Source organism: Staurois parvus, unplaced genomic scaffold (assembly GCF_062004578.1).
Source record: "Staurois parvus isolate SC_StPar_1 unplaced genomic scaffold, SC_StPar_1.0 ptg000390l, whole genome shotgun sequence".
Lineage (NCBI taxonomy): Eukaryota > Metazoa > Chordata > Amphibia > Anura > Ranidae > Staurois > Staurois parvus.
In genome coordinates, this window is record NW_028318186.1 from 6,490,232 (window position 1) to 6,509,327 (window position 19,096).

General features: G+C 42.3%; 1 protein-coding gene across 1 annotated transcript in view; it reads left to right on the forward strand.

Moving 5' to 3' along the window:
• LOC149455654 (cytochrome P450 2K1-like) overlaps positions 1–19,096 on the forward strand; it is a 63,637-nt gene that overhangs the window by 20,447 nt on the left and 24,094 nt on the right. The window contains exons 3-8 of the mRNA XM_089686048.1: positions 8,666–8,828; positions 10,659–10,808; positions 11,456–11,616; positions 13,049–13,225; positions 16,256–16,397; positions 18,911–19,095. Coding sequence (XP_089542174.1) covers positions 8,666–8,828; positions 10,659–10,808; positions 11,456–11,616; positions 13,049–13,225; positions 16,256–16,397; positions 18,911–19,095 — 978 coding nt within the window. The remainder of the gene's footprint in view (positions 1–8,665; positions 8,829–10,658; positions 10,809–11,455; positions 11,617–13,048; positions 13,226–16,255; positions 16,398–18,910; position 19,096) is intronic.

Here is a 19,096-nt window from a genome sequence, read left to right on the forward strand (position 1 = left end):
AATAAAAAACACACAGGTGACCAAATACCACCGAAAGAAGGTCTATTTGTGGGGAAAAAAGGATGTAAATATAAATTGGGTGCAGCATAGCATGACCGCGCAATTGTCAGTTAAAGTAACGCAGCACCGTAACACAAACCGCTTCTGTAACTGCTTCCTGACCGCCCTATTGTAGAAATACTGTTACAGGGCGGCACGGGTGACAAATATCATGTATATATACATGATTCGCGCTCCCGTGGTTTTCACGCCCCTCCCAGATAGCGTCAGATTGCCCGTCAGTACACCAAAAATCACATATAACCCCTTGATTGCCAGGAACACGCTTATACACAATAAACCTCCATTGCTAGTATAGTGTCTGAACGGATCAATATCTTTGATCAGATCAGCACTATACCAGCGTTCACTTTAGTATAGCGTCCCCCAAACCGTAGCATTAGTGGGATTAGCCCCGGCACCTGCCAGCACCTGCGTTTAGCCCCCCCGCTTACCCACCCCCTTCTGCACCAGCAAGTGCAGTGTTAGTAGGTCACTGTCACTTGATACATTGCACACAAAACCGCAGTGTTTGCAGAATCAGGCCTGATCTCTGTGAGCACTTGCTGGTAAATGTTGATGACTCTCATATGCAGCAGAGTGCCAGTACTAGTGGCACTCTACCTTTTTGGTGAACTGGCGAGTACCAGCGGTCTAGTACATCCTGGTCTTTCACATACCAGCACTGCAGTATCTTGGTGATGTGGCGAGTCCCATAAGTGCAGTACAAGCTGGTGCGGTGGCAAACATAAGTACAACTACCAAGAATTCGCACACAGGCCCGTAGAGCCCCTAGTGTCCTCTCAGATGTGCTTGCAAATCCCGATTGTCAGCCCACAAATTCTGCAGCACCCATACTTTCCCCATTCACTGCCCAACCCAGAATTCAGGTGGAAACAGCCAATTTAACTCCTCCCCTTGATTTTTTGGAGCTCTTTTTCATGGAAGATCTGTATGCATTGATTGTAGATCAAAGCAATTTATATGCATTTATTCAAATTCAAACCTTGCCAGACCATATGCATGGAAACCCATTATGGTTTACAAATTTAATTTTTTTTCAGGGCCTAACCCTCAACATGGGCACTACTAAAAAATGAGAGTATAATGTGTTGTTCTCGGGGTGACCATGAATTTGACCAGCTCCACAAATTCGGCCCCTCATAAATCACCTTAACCAAAAATTTGCAGATGTCTATACTCCCCAGCAAAACATCTGCGTTGATGAGTCCCTCATTAATTTTTCTGTCTGCCTTGCATTCAAACAATTTGACCCCAGCAAGCGTGCCAGATATGGAGTCAAGGTGTATAAGACCTGAGAGAGGGCAACAGGCTATACATATAAGTTTCTGATTTATGAGGGAAAAGTGTCCCGTGGAGCCCCCCAGATGCCCAGACTACATGGGGAGTAGTGGCAAGATAGTTTGGGACTTGGTGTCATTCTTTTTCTATATGTGGTACCCCTTATATGTAGACAATTTTTATTCAAGCGTGCCACTATTTAGACATTTGTACTTGGAATTGGCACATGTGGCACCATGCGACATAATGTGTGCCCACCATTAGAAGTGGTTGGATGCAGGGCAGTATATTCTAATGGTGGGCATAACACACACTTTTTCTGGCAGAGATTTCTTCTCTTTTTTTTTTCATTCAGCCCACAGGCTGTATAAAAAAACAAAAACAAAGCATATATACCCAACAAGGATCAGCGACGTACTGGTAAATCACTGGAGTTTGAATGGTTATACCAGGATGATGCCTACAGCTGCAGGCATCATCCTGGTATCATTTTTTTAGCTGGCGATCGGCTTTTATGTAAAAGCAATCCTAGTGGCTATTTAGGTACAAGATTGCTTTTACAAGCAGCGAGAGACAATACACCCCCTCCCCCGCTGCCTTTCACTGCCTTCTTGGGCAGTCCCGTGCCATCAGGGGAACCTGAGAATGCAGCCGGTGTTTCTGTCAGCTGACCATAGAGCTGATTGGAGACCAGAATGGTGCCAATCATCTCTATATTCTAAGAAATTTCGCAGGATATAAATAAACAGTGCCATTTGTAAATTGGGAAAGCATCTGATCACACTGATCTTGATGAGATTAGATAATGTAAGGGCAGAGGAGATATCTAGAGTCTGATACACCTCTGATTTCTCAAAAAAGAATACATGACAATGCCCATTGCATTCCCTGTGATAGCATTAACAGTGATAAAAAAAGAAAGGGACAGTGTAAAAATAATAAAAAAAATCAAAATAACTTAAAAAAAAAAAAGCACCCTCGCTCCCCCACGCATGTGCACCTGCGTGCGAGAGTGTTGACCCTGTGCCGACATGTAAACAGCGGATGCGCCATGCAGTGAGGTATCACCATGAATGTCAGATCAAGGGCAGTAATTCTAGCTCTAAACCTCCTCTGTAAATCTAAAATGGTAGCTTGTAAAGGCTTTTAAAGCGTTGCCTATGGATATTAAAAATGTTTGCAGTTTGTCGTCATTGCACGGGGCATGCGCAGTTTTAAAGCATGTCATGTTTGGTATCTATTTACTCTGCATACCATTGTATTTTATACTTTACCAAATAATTGGCCAATATTTAGTGTTTTTATGCATGAAAAGTAAAAGTATTTTTTTTTCAAAAAATTTGCGTTTGAAAAATTACTGCGCGAGTACTATGTGCCATAAAAAATTTCAGCACCCATCATTTTATTCACTAGGGTGTCTGCTTTAAAAAAAATATATAATGTTTTGGGGTTCAAAGTAATTTCCTAGCAAAAAATACAGATTTTTTTTTCATGTGAACAAAAAGTGTCAGAATGCTTGGTCTTCAGGTGGTTAGAGTGAATGATGTGTAGCATAAACTTATAATAGTGGACATAAAATGCCCCCACCCCCCAAAACGACCTCTTTTTGGAAAGTAGACACCCCAAACTAGTTGCTGAGAGGCATGTTGAGTCAATAGAAGAATTTATTTTTTTACCACAAGTTTTTGGGAAATGAAGAAAGAAAACAAAAACATATTTTTTCTTTTCCTTTTTTATATTTCAAAACCTTGTGAGAAAAAATGAGATCTGCAAAATACTCACCAAGCTTCTTTTTAAATACCTTGGTGTATCAACGTTCCAAAAAGGGGTCATTTGGGGGGGGGGCTATCCTGGCATTTCAGGGCCTCCGAAAGTAGTGAGGAAGTGAAATGAGGAAGTTACACACCTTCAGGCTCTGGAGGGCAAGTGGTTAAAATGTATACAATAGCAAAGTAAAATAACAAAACCCTTGATTTATCAGGGATTTGCAAAATATTATATTTCAGTATTCAGTATATTTTCCCACAACTCCTGAAGGGAGTTAGGAAAAGTTCTTCTGATATAATACAAACTGAAACACACTTTAAATGTGTCCTAAGAATAATGAGTTTACAGCATACCAATAGAGGAAAACAACTCTATTATACAACCCAATACGACAAATTAGCACTCCCTTTTAGCCAGCAAAAGTGTCTTCTTTAGTTAGCAAAAGGTGTATGGGTTTTTTTTAGTAAACAAAAGTTATTTTCTTCTCTTTTTCTAAGCAAAAGGCCAGGATATGCTCTTATTAAGTGTTCTTGCATGGCAAGACCACTTACTGTTATCTCACATATATATTCTTATTATTATAGCCAAATTTACAACCCTAACTCCTCCCACAGTTTTTACACTACATAGACAGTAATATACCGAAACGTGCGGATTGTTCCCGACTGGTGTGCTATTACTTTGTGGAACGTTTCGCCGAATGGTTTTTCAAAATTTCTGCGTTTTTGTGGTGAAATTGGTCCCATAGGAATGAATGGCAGAATGTTCAAAACTAGAGTGGGAGCTGACAAAAGCTAGACTGTGAGCTGAAAAATCAGGACACGATTTCTAAACTGCCATCACGCCCTCATTTTCAAGACATTCATTGAAACTCCACTCTAGCCACCTCAAATTTGAAGGGCAATTTCTAAACTGCGACTGTGCCTTCATTTTTAATATTTCAGAGACATACTATGCATCAAAATGTAGGTCCGGGTGTTGTGATTCTCACAATATAAAGCTCTTCAGTGTAGGATTTATCATTTTTAAACTACAACCATTTGAAGATGGCAACCACCAGTGAAGTGAGCAAGTTGGAGCAGTTTGTTTTTAACCGCTCTTCTCTGCCCTTGCTGTAGAGTGAGTTGCCATGGGAACCCAGGTGTGTGAGCAGGCAGCAGAGTAACAAGCCACTCCACCCAGTTACTCCGCCCACTCCAGTTGTAGACTGCTGGTGGAGGCAAGAACACTTCACACAATTTCCCCACAAATTGTAGCTTTTCTAGTTTTCAGATGTTCTTTTACCTGTCCACTAGAGGCAGTCGTGTTCCTTGAATGAAGATTTGATTTTCTGCTTCTGATTTAATTAGCATTGCATCAAAGAAATATGTGTCATGGTGAAATATCAAAGTGGCTTTCATAGATATCCTTCTTCATAAAGTCCATTTGTTTGCGTTGGGTTAACATTGTGAACTATTATTAGATGAGAATTATATCTCTGCGGTTATCAATTATTATGAAAATGGTTGCTGTTAAGGAGAATATTCCTGTAATTCATCATGGTACTTTATCACATGATGCACATGCGTTATTTCAGTCCCTCATATAATATACCTCATATCTTTTTGCACTCTGATATGTAGGTATGTATTGTTAGTAAATCATTTGTTTTAATATTTTTCAAATGGTCTACCCATAATCACCATCCATAGCATACGTTATTAGAAACTGGCTGATATTTGGTTAATACTTGATGTGATTTTGTAGTTGAAAAATTGATGCAATTTTATCCTTTGACCATATCAAGAAGAGGAATAATCTATATGTAGGTATGTATATGTCTGTTTAAACCTCCATACATCTGAGTATATTGCTTAGTTAAGGAGTTTTGGCTCTCGCATTTGCATGGAAGAATTTTACAGTCTGTGTAAACACCTAAGGATTGTAAATGGGGCTTGATCTATTCATCCTTGATGCAGAGCCATTGTCTATGTGGCTCATTGGAAAACACTCAGTTGATATCCCAGCAGATATTTGACTCTGTGGACAATGGGTGTAAGGCTCCATCAGGGGCGGACTGACAATTTGGAAACTCGGGCACTGCCCGAGGGCCTGGGGTCAGTAGGGGGCCCCATGAGATTCCCCTGGTACCTTTTTCATAGGCTTTTTTGAGTTTGGGCAAGGACACAGGGGCCCCATGATCCCCTATTGCCCGGGGGCCCCATGAGTTGTCAATCTGCCCCTGGGCTCCATGTACATGGGACACTTCTGAATGATGGAAACTGAGTGCTGGAAAACGTAGGTTAAAAAACGTCTGTTTAGCCGCGTTTGCATACCGCGTTTATGTGTGTTTGTGTTTAGAAGCGTTTTTTAAAGATAACCTCAGGAGACCTTCCAAAATGCCCAGAATGCACTGAAAAACAGAAAAAGATTAACTATTTCAAACATTTTGAGAGAAATAGAGAGAGCAGAAGCAGAGAGAGTAGTATGTGTTGAGATTAGCTGTCTGGGTTTTTTTTTAGGTGTTTGGATGTGTTCCAGCTCATTTCTGTGCAGAAATTATTGCAACAGTGTCTAACATATTTTCTTTCATGCGAAACCTCAAAGTATTGTGTCCATTTGAGTACCGGGAAAATGCTTTGCATGCATTTTTCATGATGAAAAAAGGCTCTAGACAGCATCTGGAAATAGAAGAGTTAAAAAAAAATTCCAAACGCAAACGCTTATAAGTGCGGTTAGCCGCATTTACAAGCGTTTGGCTTTGAAACTCTGATAAAATCTACTCCTGAACAAAGTTTGGTGCGTTCAAAAAACGACTGTAAACTGAACTGCCTGTAAACGACGATGTGTACATGGACACATAGGAAAACATTAGGGAAAGTTTAGGGGCTGCTGAAAAAAATGCAGAAAAGCTCCTAAATGTGAGTTTATCAGCTGCAGTGCACATGGAGCCTAAAAGTTCCCAACATTTTGCCTCTTCTTGTCCTGTTCAACAATTGTAAAATGTATTGGAAGCTTTAAACTTGGTTATTAAGGTTGTTTGGGGAGAACCATACTCAAGGTCTCTCATTGTCTTTACGTTTTATTTCGCTTACAATCCAGGTACATATATGATGTGTCTTCACAATGAACATTTATGACATCTGGAAGTCTTTTGGTCAATACTGGCCAGTTTATTCCTGATCAGGGCTGTGTGAAACCATTGCGTTTTTTTTAATCAATTCTGAGAGTTGAATAGGACATTTAGACTCGGTCAACATAGCATTTGGTTAACATTACCTTGTCCTTCTGTGGCCACCTGGTTGGTCAACAATTTTTAGCATCTCTTGTTTAACCACTTCCCATCGGTTCATGTACATAAACGGCCGGGCGGAAGCAGTGCAGGAGTGGGTGGCCTTTTATAAATGTCCTCCCGCTTCCCTGCCTGTGCACGCTCCCTGGGAGCACGCAGCACCACGATCCGGAGCTCACTGTACTGTACTCTGTGTGAGGTCCCGATCATGTGATCACTGATTGGCCAATCAGTAATCACATGAATAGTAGTAAGCAGGGGTGGACTGACAACTCATGGGGCCCCCTACTGACCCCCCAAAAAAGCCTATGAAAAAGCCAATGAAAGGTACCAGGGGCATCTCATGGGGCCCCCTACTGACCCCGGGCCCTCGGGCAGTGCCCGAGCGCTCGAATGGTCAGTCTGCCCCTGTTAGTAAGCAAGATGTCACTTCTGACATCATTGCTTACTACTTGTGAAATCTGTGAATGATCACAGAGGTCATATGGTACAAGACTATTCACAACAGCCTTGTACCATGTAACAAGTTCTGACCAATCACAGTTCTCACAGTATTTCTCAATGGCTGCAGGAATGCTGCCAGAGAGAAGGAGAAATGTTTGCTTTTACAGTCTTTATGAGTGTAAAAGCAATCAGTTTAAAAAAAAATCTTCACCCCCCCACAAGTACTACAGTGTCACTATGGTGACTGTACTGCTAGGGTGACAGTATGTTAAAAAACAAAAAACAAAACATAAATATATAAAAAAAAGATAAAATAAAAATGTAAAAACATTTTTTTGAAAAATTATAATTTTTGGTTATAAACTAATTTGGGTTATTATTTTTTTTACTAAAAAGGTAGCTGAATACATGTTGGCCAAGATTTATGAAGAAAGATTGTTTATTTGCAAAATTTTATAAGAAAAACACTTTTTTTTCAAAATGTTTGGACGTTTTCATTTATATAGCAAAAAAATAAAAATCCCAGCGGTGAATAAATACCACCAAAATAAAGTTTTATCTGTCTCAAAAAATGGTAAAAAATTCATACGGGTACAGTATTTCATGACCACGCAATTGTTATTCAAAGTGTGATAGCACTGAAAGCTGAAAATTGGACTGGGCAGGAAGGCGGTGAAAGTGTCCGGACTTGAAGTGGTTAAATGGTCTATTGTTAAAGGAGGCCTGGGAGAATATCTGAGAATATCTGTGTATTTGAAGTGTCTCATTGAGTTATATTCTGACATAATTTATGAATTTTTGTGTATCAGAGCCATAACACCTGGGACCCAGCCAGCATCTCTAACATGGACAATTCTTGATTGATTGATCTCCAGTCAGAGGGTACCCACATAGATTCTGTGATAAAATTTTATGGCAGAGTCGGTGATGGGACCAACAGTGTCTCCTGTTCCAGGAAAGTAACTACCGACATTAATGCTTGTGCTTCAGCCAAGTCTTCCTCCCACTGAACACCAATTTAAGAAGGGGGGGGGGGGTTGGCTTTTTTTTCTCCCATTGACTGTTACTGTAAAGGGGAAGCGGGTTCTCACAATTACCACCAATTTAAGGTGCTACTAATCACCAATGAAGGGGAGCACCGCTCCACTGACCACCAATGTAAGGAGGTATTTACATTGACCACCATCTCTTAGATTGTAAGCTCTAACAAGCAGGGCCCTCTGAATGCTCCTGTATTAATTTGTATTGTAATTGTGCTGTCTGCTTTTATGTTTTAAAGTGCTGCATAAACCGTTGGCGCTATATAAATCCTGCATAATAACAATAATAATAATGTAAGGGGATATTTACACTGACTCCAGTGTAAGGTGGTATTTACACTGACCATCAATGTAAAGGGGTATTTACACTGACCACCAATATAAGGGGGTATTTTCAATGATCACCAATGTAAGGGGGTATTTACACTGGCCACCAATGTAAAGGGGTATTTACACTGACCACCAATGTAATGGGGTATTTACAATGATCACCAACGTAAGGGGGTATTTATACTGACCATCAATGTTAGGGAGTATTTACACTGATAACTAATGTAATGGCACCATTTTTGTTGACCATCATTATGAAAAGAGGTGTTATCAGTATCCACCAGTATACATGAGATATTATTAAATGGGGCTGTCCAATGTTCATCAGTGTAAAAGAGATGAAAATGGAAGGTATGTGTATCATAGAACACTGGTTAATGTGGGGGGGAATAGCTAGCAATATAGGCTGCAGGCCAAGCAGTAAAAGCTAAAAAAAAGCCCTGATTAACCCCCCCCCCCTTTTTTTTTGCAGCTTGCTGAGAAATATGGCTCTGTGTACAGCCTACAGATAGGACCTCAGAAGATGGTTGTGTTGTGTGGCTATGAGACAGTGAGAGATGCGCTGGTCAACCATGCTGAGGAGTTTTCTGAAAGACCACATGTGCCAGTTTTTATGGACGTAACCAAAGGACACGGTATGTAAGTAGCACTACCCCCTTAAGGGTTGCTTAGTAATTTTTGGGTTCCATGTCAATCTGAACCTATTGTTGAAAGCCCAATCTCTGTTGTCACCACCGTGCTCCGGTGTCCAAAGTAAATCACAACTGTAAAATGGACTCACACACAAGTTAGGATAAACAAATACGCGCACTCTCCTGGCCAATCTCCTGGGCTTTGATATTTATATGTCCCCACTGTCAGGGATCTCCTCGATCCCTGCCGCGATGGTCCCGGCTCAGGCGCAGTGCACCGCCCTGTGCAGGGACACGGGCACTAGGTCCGGGCCGGCCGCGGCGTTCGAGTTCGCGCATGCGTAGTAGAAGCCGCGGCCGCCCGCTGGGCACCAATGGCAGCGCAGGGCGGGATATTTAAATGGCCCTGAGCTGTCATTCAGTGCCTTCTGGTCTTCCCTGCATCCTGTGAACCTGTGAACCTGTACCCTTTGTAAGTTTTGACCCGGATTATACCTGACCTTGCTGCTTTCTCCTGTTCTGACCCTTGCTTTGCCTGACCTCTCTCCTGAATGCCCCTGATTGGATTTGACCTGCTGTTGCTGACCTGGCGTGTGACCCGACCATTCTATGCCCGCTGCCTTGTACCTTGCCGTCCTCTCTGTTACCGACCCGGCCCGTCTGACCTTGCTCATCCATCCATCCATCCCTTGCAGTGGGGTCTTCTGACCTCCTCACATCAGACTCTTCCCCGTGGGAGCCCTTGGCGCATACTACTACCACTGACGGACGCACCCAGTAGTCACGACCTGGTCTCGGGGAGCTCCAAGTCCATCCCCACCATCAGGGGCCCTGGTGAACAAGCACCCTGGGACTTAGATTCCGTGCGCTGGGGACGCCTATTCAGTGGAGTGCTAGTGGTACCGCCAGGCGGTCCCTTACACCCACCCACACGCTACCTCTCTTGGGAAATGTAGTCCCTGACCTTCCTGCTCACCAGCTGAGCCCTGCTTTTCAGCTTACAAGTTCCAGAGAGCTGTTCTGTCCATGCGAGTGACCCTGAATGGCAGACCACCACCATATAATGTCCATTTTATGTACTGCAAGTAATAACAATCGGATATATATATACTGTATTTATTGTGTTCTATTTTATGACCAGATTAACATAGAAGTATAGCACATACACACCGGTAAGGTTGTGGATCAAAAAGACCGCCAGATTTCAAAAATACATTCCCTGTGTGGTGATAGGACATCCTAGATCATTTTACACCAAGGCTGAGGTCTTAACACACCACAGTTGCTTATCTAAGGTTGGAATACCTCCATTCGTTAATGTGGGCAGGAGTTCAAATGAAGTTTTTGAATAGGTAAAACAGTTATAAAAATGCATAGATATAAGGAATCAACATACAGTAACAGTGGCTTTAGAAGGCTGGATTTCCAACTTGACATGAGAATAGCTCTGTAAATTCTGCCTACAGTGGATTGCACAGAACATAAGTTAAGGTAAACTGTGTAGTTTGCTGACTGTCAGTCTCCGGCTCTCTGGTCTGCCTCTCTAGCGCTAAATGGAGCGCTAGAGGCTGAGCCAGCTGCTGGCCCAGGCATCTGGGTAGATCACATCTTTAAAGTCAGGATCTTTCCAGAGCCTGGACTGGCTGAGCTATATCAGCCTACAGTGCACTTTGACCAAAATAGCTGACTATACTTCTTCTTTAATGCTGTCTATGCAGCCTGACTTCATTACAATAACAAAAATGAAGCTTGAGTTGGACTTTAACCACTCATGTGTTGCTTGGAATTGCCCTTAACTGATAGAATGTATGTGTTATTTTATTATTTCTCTAGGTGTTGTATTTTCTAATGGTAATAACTGGAAAACCATGAGACGTTTCACTCTTTCTACATTGCGAGATTTTGGGATGGGGAAGAGAATAATAGAAGATAAGGTCACTGAAGAGTGCCAACATTTGATAAAAGTGTTTAAATCCTACAAAGGTCAGTAGTAGTGTAGCATGGTTGACAGTTCTGCATTTGTCCTGTTTTGATTTGCATTGAATTACTTAATACAAAGCAGGAGTCTACTGTGAAGCGTATGTGTACAAAATCATATGTTTTTGAGTAGAGTTGAGTTTGAATGCAAAGATAATGTTTGACAAAAACCCATTCACACAAGGAACCCATCAACTGTTCTCACTATCACTATAGATTCTCATATATGTACCCAGGAGATGGGGCTATATTACTATATTTTCTGCTCAGATTCTTCAAATATTTTACACATTCATATACTCAGGTAGTGTCTTCCTTTGTTCCCTATTCATTGGCAGTACCCCATTTTATCTCCCCGGGCCAATCAAAACAACTGACCCATTAGCAGTTCCTTTAATCACCTTTAGCCCTTCTGCAAACCTCTGGTTGGCAGGCAGAAGTCTGCAAGTAGCAGTGTCCACCCAGAGACATCCACCAATCTTTGGCAGGCCACAATATGTTATTAAAACCTTCCAAAGACAAGACAAAAAAAAGTTCAACCCTTCCTTTCTTTGTAACCCCTTTATATTACCTTTTTTGACCTTTGTTGCTTAGAATTATGTTTATTATTACCAAATGTTGAGTTGCTAGTAGTATCTTTGCTTGTATTCCAGGAAAACCATTTGAAAACACCATGATATTGAATTCTGCTTTGGCCAATATCATGGCATCCATATTGTTTGGTCATCGCTTTGACTATGATGATCTGAAACTTCGGAGGCTTTTAACCATAATGAATGATAATATCAGAATTATGGGTTCCCCAATGGTTTTGGTAAGCTTGTTTTTACTGAAATATTTTAGCATGATATAGTTGGTTATCCTTGGCTTGTAAGCTGGCTTGTGGTCCATAAAGCAGGGAGCTCCAGTTATATTCTTACTAGCTCAGTTTCCTTTCAAAGCACCAAGGAATCAAGGAATCCCCAAAACTCTAGCATGATATTAGAAAAGCATCAAACAAATAGCTTTCCGGACTACTACACCCCCCCCTTTTTTCATTAAAGTTTCCAAGGTGGTGTCACTGGCCAATAGGAAGGTGGGAAGAGGTAGGAAACTCATTAACCAAGAAGTTGTGTCAGATCAAGAGAAATGATACAGTGCGGTGTCCATAAATACAGAATACTGAACAATTGAAGTACAACTGTTCATCATAATCTGGCCATGCAATTAGACAACATTATTGTGTATACAGAACCCCTGCACAATGACATTCAACTGGAGCAATTATTCTAGAAGGTTATTGTTCTACTACTGCTCAGCTGACTCCATTTTCTGCTTTCTACATTGCCCATTTGCCTGCTATTAATTCTTCAAAGATAGCAAGATCATAATTAATAGCCTGTGATTGGGACATTCATGTGTATAGCATGCAGTAGCGCTTGCCAGCCCACACAAGTTTTACTTAAAATTTTATTTTACTGTGTCCAGAAATCAGCATTGTAAAGTAGTGTACTGACTCCAATTGTTGTAATACTGACTTAGTCACTGACTCTTCTTGAGACTTCTGTCTGGTCTAAATGTGGCAGAAGCAATCACTGCAAACAATATTCATAAGATAGCTGAACTCACCGCACAAAGATTTAAATCAAGGGACTGTAACTGGTTCTTTTGTAGTATACAACAGCTTTGTACTGTTTACATGACATGGTATTCCCATTTGATCTTGGTTTCACGAGTTGTCTTTCAAAACCTTTATCCTTCTGGACTACATTGCATATAAGGGCATTAGCTGCAAGAGGAATATGCCTGGGGCCTACATTTGGCTGGGAGCTTTCTGCATTTGGATGCTGATTAGGTTCCTGCCAAGTACATAAATATTGCTTCAACCTCAAAGAGGTGTCCTGCAGACGTTTCTGTAGTAGCATTCATACCTTAAAAAACAGGGACCTTTTAAAGGCAGAGCCATGGGTCACCACCACTGCGATTTGATCAAATATTTGATCAAACAGTTGAATTCTTATCCAGGGAATCCCTACCACAGGGATGGGTAACTTTTTGGCACCCTCCAATACTATCTAAGGAGAGTCCAAAGTCTTCATTTCACACTCCAGGACTGTTGCACATGGACTGCAAGGAACTGATATCAGGTCAAATTCAGGTACTTATACTGCATTTAAAAATATCTTTCACAAACCTATAATTTGTTTCTTCTGTTTACAAAATATGGTTACTTATCATCAGGAAACTAACTGTATGTACCTTTTTAGCTGTACAACGCATTTCCATCTCTGGTCCGATGGCTACCTGGGAGTCACAGAGAAGTTAATCCAAACATACAGGAAATGCACACTTTTATCCGAGAAACCTTCACCAAGCAGAGGAAACAACTAGATGTCAATGATCAGAGGAATTTTATTGATGTCTTCCTTGTCAAACAAAAGGAGGTATATGTTTTTTAATACAGAACTTACTTGTTTCGACCTGCTAATATTCAATGAAGACAGAGGCACCCAAAAACAGCACAAGCAGGATTTTTCTGTGGTTCTATTCAGTAAGGCACTAACCAAACACAGTTACAGTGGGGCAAAAAAGTACAAGTTCTCCCACTTAAAAAAATGAGAGAGGCCTGTAATTGGCATCATAGGTAGACCTCAACTATGAGAGACAAAATGAGAAAAAAAATTCAGACAATCAAATTGGCTGATTTGGAAAGAATTTATTTGCAAATTATGGTGGAAAATAAGTATTTGGTCAATATCAAAAGTTCATCTCAATACTTTGTTATATATCCTTTGTTGGCAATGACAGAGGTCAAACGTTTCCTGTAAGTCTTCACAAGGTTGGCACACACTGTTACTGGTATGTTGGCCCATTCCTACATGCAGAGCTCCTCTAGAGCAGTAATGTTTTGGATCTGTCACTGGGCAACACAGACTTTCAACTCCCTCCAAAGGTTTTCTATGGGGTTGAGATCTGGAGACTGGCAAGGCCACTCCAGGACCTTTAAATGCTTCTTATGAAGCCACTCTTTCTTTGCAGTATATTTGGGATCATTGTCATGCTGGAAGACCCAGCCATGTTTCATCTTCAATGCCCTTGCTGATGGAAGGAGGTTTGCACTCAAAATCTCACAATACATGGCCCCATTCATTCTGTCCTGTACATGGATCAGTCGTCCTGGTCCCTTTGCGGAGAAACAGCCCCAAAGCATGATGTTGCCACCCCCATGCTTCACAGTAGGTATGGTGTTCTTTGGATGCAACTCAGCATTCTCTCTCCTCCAAACACGACGAGTTGTGTTTCTACCAAACAGTTCTATTTTGGTTTCATCTGACCAAATGATATTCTTCCAATCCTCTTCTGGATCATCCAAATGCTCTCTAGCAAACTTCAGACGGGCCCAGATATGTACCGGCTTAAGCAGGGGGACACGTCTGGCACTGCAGGATCTGAATCCCTGGCGGCGTAGTGTGTTACTGATGGTAGCCTTTGTTAGGTTTGTCCCAGCTCTCTGCAGGTCATTCACTAGGTCCCCCCATGTGGTCCTGGGATTTTTGCTCACCGTTCTTGTGATCATTTTGACCCCACGGGGTGAGATCTTGCGTGGAGCCCCAGATCGAGGGAGATTATCAGTGGTCTTGTATGTCTTCCATTTTCTAATTATTGCTCCCACAGTTGATTTGTTCAAGCCAAGCTGCTTGCCTATTGCAGATTCAGTCTTCCAAGCCTGGTGCAGGTCTACAATTTTGTTTCTGGTGTCCTCCGACAGCTCTTTGGTCTTCAGTGGAGTTTGGAGTGTGACTGTTTGAGGTTGTGGACAGGTGTCTTTTATACTGATAACAAGTTCAAACAGGTGCCATTGATACAGGTAATGAGAGCAGGACAGAGAAGCTTCTTAAAGAAGAAGGTACAGGTCTGTGAGAGCCAGAAATCTTGCTTGTTGGTAGGTGACCAAATACTTATTTTCCACCATAATATGCAAATAAATTCTTTCCAAATCAGCCAATGTGATTGTCTGGATTTTTTTTCTCATTTTGTCTCTCATAGTTGAGGTCTACCTATGATGCCAATTACAGGCCTCTCTCATCTTTTTAAGTGGGAGAACTTGCACAATTGGTAGCTGACTAAATATTTTTTTGCCCCACTGTAAATGCAGGAGGGCTTTGTACAGGTCCATAGCATAAATCAAAAACAAATCATCTGCTTGTCTGAGCTATTAATTAGACTTTTTTAAATGACTTCAAGAGGGAACCCCAAGCAAAAAACAAAAAAATTACTTGGGATCACCCAAGACACTTTGTATCTGGTACGGATTTTAGGAAAACCCTGCTAAAAATGACACAGGCCCCTCCTAAATCTACACCAGACATTTAATCTCAACACGTAGCCTAGGTGACCAGGAAAGGGGAGAGGGGACAGCTTCACTGACGCCCCCCAACCATACCAGGTCACTTGCCCTCTATAGTCAGTAAACAATCCAAAGTTCAGTGACAAGTAGCTGCAGGTTGGGATCAAGCAGACGTGTAGTCCAGGAACAAGCTAAGGTTGGTAACAAAAGGTTGCAACTTGGGACAAAGCGCAAGAGTAGTTGAGAAACAAGCCAATGTCAGTAAAGAGTAGTAGTGAAAATACAGTGGCAGCAGGAGCAAAAGGGGCAAGATATTTGCCAGAGAGAGCACAATAATCTGGCAAACAGGAAGTGCAAAGGCATGGCTTAAATAGGAAGTTCATGGGAGGAACAAGGAGTTCAAGGTTCACCAAAAAACAAGATAAAAAGTATGTTTGTCCAAGGAATCAGGCAAGGAGCTAAACAGCATCTTAGATGGCTCAGCAAGAAGAGCTAATGCCAGATACAGCATAGATCACAGGTTTAGAACCCTGTCCTGACAGACTGGTGATATCACTGGCTGTTAAGGACTTGACAGTGCCTGCACCTACTGGTGTCTTGAAATCCATTGACAGCAGGAAACTGTCATGTATAATTGCGGTAGTGAGGCAAGTATATGCTTGATCCATTTTGTGCATTTGTGCTTCCTACACCTGTCCTGCTGTTTCTAAAAATTCCCCCATCAATCATTAGGGGGCAGCTCTGACTTGAGGATGCAAAGCTATGGCTCTAGCTACATAGCCACTTCCACACAAAGACATGGTGCAGAACAAGGCATGGTGAGTCAGTAATGGGGAAAAGATCAGTTTTGTGACTAGTTATTTTCTCTTAGTTTAGGTATTCTTTAACAACATGGGTAGTTACTGGCCGCAATTTGTTTTTCATTAACAGTAAAAAATACATGCATCACTCATAACCTTATAAACACATTGTTACAATATTCTGACATGATGTCAGAGGTGATCCTTCTATGAGGATAGTTTTGGACCACAATGATTGTGAGTCTGTAGGCCCTAGTGATGGAAATCTAGCCCTGCATATAAGAGCTAAAGCAAATATGGTACACTCTGAATTGTATGAATTTCAGGAAAAGCCAAACCCAGAGTTATACTTCAATGATACTAATCTAACTGTTCTGGTGGCGGACTTGTACACAGCTGGAATGGAGTCAACATCCACCACTCTCCGATGGGGACTCCTGCTGATGATGAAATACCCAAAAATACAAAGTAAGTCATTTATTTTGTGCGCTCTTTTCTTTGAGCATCACCTACTGTTTAGCCCATATGACTTGGTTGAAAGTAATTTGTCTATGAAGCATGCTATCTAATAATTAATATGAAGCCCTACTGCCATTGCTGGCAATTCTAGAGCTTTGACTTTTAAACACAAGTCAGGAGGACAGCTTCCATACTTTTATCTGGCAGGTAGCTGGTAAAGTCAACTACAAGAGACAGAAGAATCAATTTATGGCAAATAATTATTTGTCCACTAAAACACTGCTGAAATTGCTTTGTCTTTTAACTAACAAGTGTCACGATCGCGGCTGTGAGGGAATGCAGTGGCTTCTCTTCCGGCGCACTAGCGGCGGCTCACGCCGGGACACAAGCACCAGGTCCCGGCGGGCCGCAGCTGACAGGACGCCGCGCATGCGCAGTAGGAGCCGCGGGCGCACCTCGGACGGCCAATGACAGCCCAGGGGAGCGTCCTGGACCGCCAATGACAGTGCAGGGCGCAATATTTAAAGATGCCCTGCACTGTCACAAATTGCTGCAAGGTCTATCTGTGATCCTGAGTTCCTGTACCTGCATATTGACCCTGATTACCCTGACTACGCTGCCTTCTCCTGTGCTTTGACCCGGATTGTTCTGACTACGCTGCCTTCTCCTGTGTTTGACCCGGATTGCCCTGACTACTCTGCCTTCTCCTCTCCTGATCCCTGGCTTGTTTGACCTATCTGCGGACTGACTTATCCTGCTGACCCTGCGTGTGACCTGACTACTCTTTCCCTGCCAATTCTGTACCTCGCTTACCCCACGGGACCGCTGCTCGTGACCCATCCTGCTAGGTCCCGCCGTCCTCCTTACATCTGGCTCTCCCGGTACCTATACATCCCCGGAGGTTCCCTCCGCCACTGGTGGGCCTGCTCAGAGGTCGTGACCTGGCCCTGGTCTGTTACAAGTCTATCCCCACCATCAGGGGCCCTGGTGAAAGCACAGACCGGGACTTAGACTCCACGCTTTGGGTAGGTCTGTCCAGTGGTCCGCCGGAGGCACCACCTGGCGGATCATAACAGCGGCGTCAGACCCCAGACCTTCTCACTAAACTCGTGACCGAAGGACTAGCCGATCTAAAACCGCGGTGTCACGTGCGTAACAATGCCACACCCAGCTGCACCCTGCACAACGATTTTCCAGCTAATTGGACCACAATCGATGTACCGGCAGCCTGTGCGATTGTTACTGGGTCAGGTTAATTATGCAATTAACCCTTCACACTGCCACCACCTCCTTTTTGTACAGAGAAAGAGTAAACTCGGCGATATCAGTTATAACACTATAATGGTTGAGGTAATCGTCTGTATAACACGGTTATACAGAGGGTTAAACAAACACAGTAGCGTTCTCTTTAGAGGCAGGAATTCGGTAAATTGCAATACAGAGCTATAGAAACAGTTCAACACTTTCAGAAGGAAAGATTTATTACTAAAAGGTCAAACGGATGCAATACAAATATTTACAGAAAAAGATGTAACTAAGATATATATATAAATATACAGAGACCAACAGCACAGCAAAGAGATAACAGAGAGAGGTGAAAGGGCTAAGGTACTTGCCAAAGTCTTGGGTTAGCAGATCCAAGTTTCAGAGCGAAAGGGCACGGGTCTCCCCAGGTGGTACTGATGTTAAAAATGGGAGACATCTTCAACTTCTTTTTTCTCTTAGGCCTGACAGCCCAATTTGTAGTTCCCCAGCAGGGGGTGTCTCTGAAGTCAAGGACCAATACCCCGTTTAGGGCGTGGAGGTCTGGGTGTGGACCTAAACTAGAGGCAAAATCTTTGCTAACTCATATTTTGGCTCATAACTCTTCATATGCACCAGTGACACTCCACCCGCAGGTAGATTATTATGCAGACACGTCTGAGGATTGATTAGATATGAATTATGAAATTATACACTGAACGGTTCACAAGATCTACTTTTTGGCTTTCCTATGTATTCGAGACAAGGCGAGTGATCTATCAAATTGTTCGTCTTCTCTTAGCCAATCTGACGATATGTCTGGTTTTTATGTAAGTCTCTCATATTCCAAGATATGAGACATAGGGGAAAAATGGATTTTTAAAAGTGTTAGCTGGTCCCGCATTCCTTGGAATGTCTTGGACTCCGGGGAAAGCTTGCCTTATCTTATACGAGGTGTTACATTTTACAGGTTCTTCGGACAGCTAGGCCCCAGCTCCCTTGGGGACTTTATAGCTCCAAGCCCCCTTCTGGGCCCTGGCCTCCTGTGACACTCCTAACACACATACACACTGGCCAAATGTCGCTGTGACTCTCAGAAAGGGAGGGGGAGAATGAGGGGGAAATATGTTTGTCAGGATGGTTAACCCCTTTGCCAAGATGGAGGTTGAAGCCAAAATGGTTGAACAAGATGGTTACAACAAGAGCTTGGGAATTACTGGTAATATCTTAAGGAAAAAAAAATCTTTTACATTTTTAGTATGCCTTTCTTTCAATACCAGAAAATGTTCAAAAGGAAATTGAAAAAGTCATTGGTTCCAGAAAATCTCACCTGATACACCGAAAAGAAATGCCATATACTGATGCCGTTATCCATGAAATCCAAAGATTTGGTAATATTGCACCAACAAGTGTTCCACATGCTACTATACGAGATGTGACTTTCAATGGATTCTTTATACCCAAAG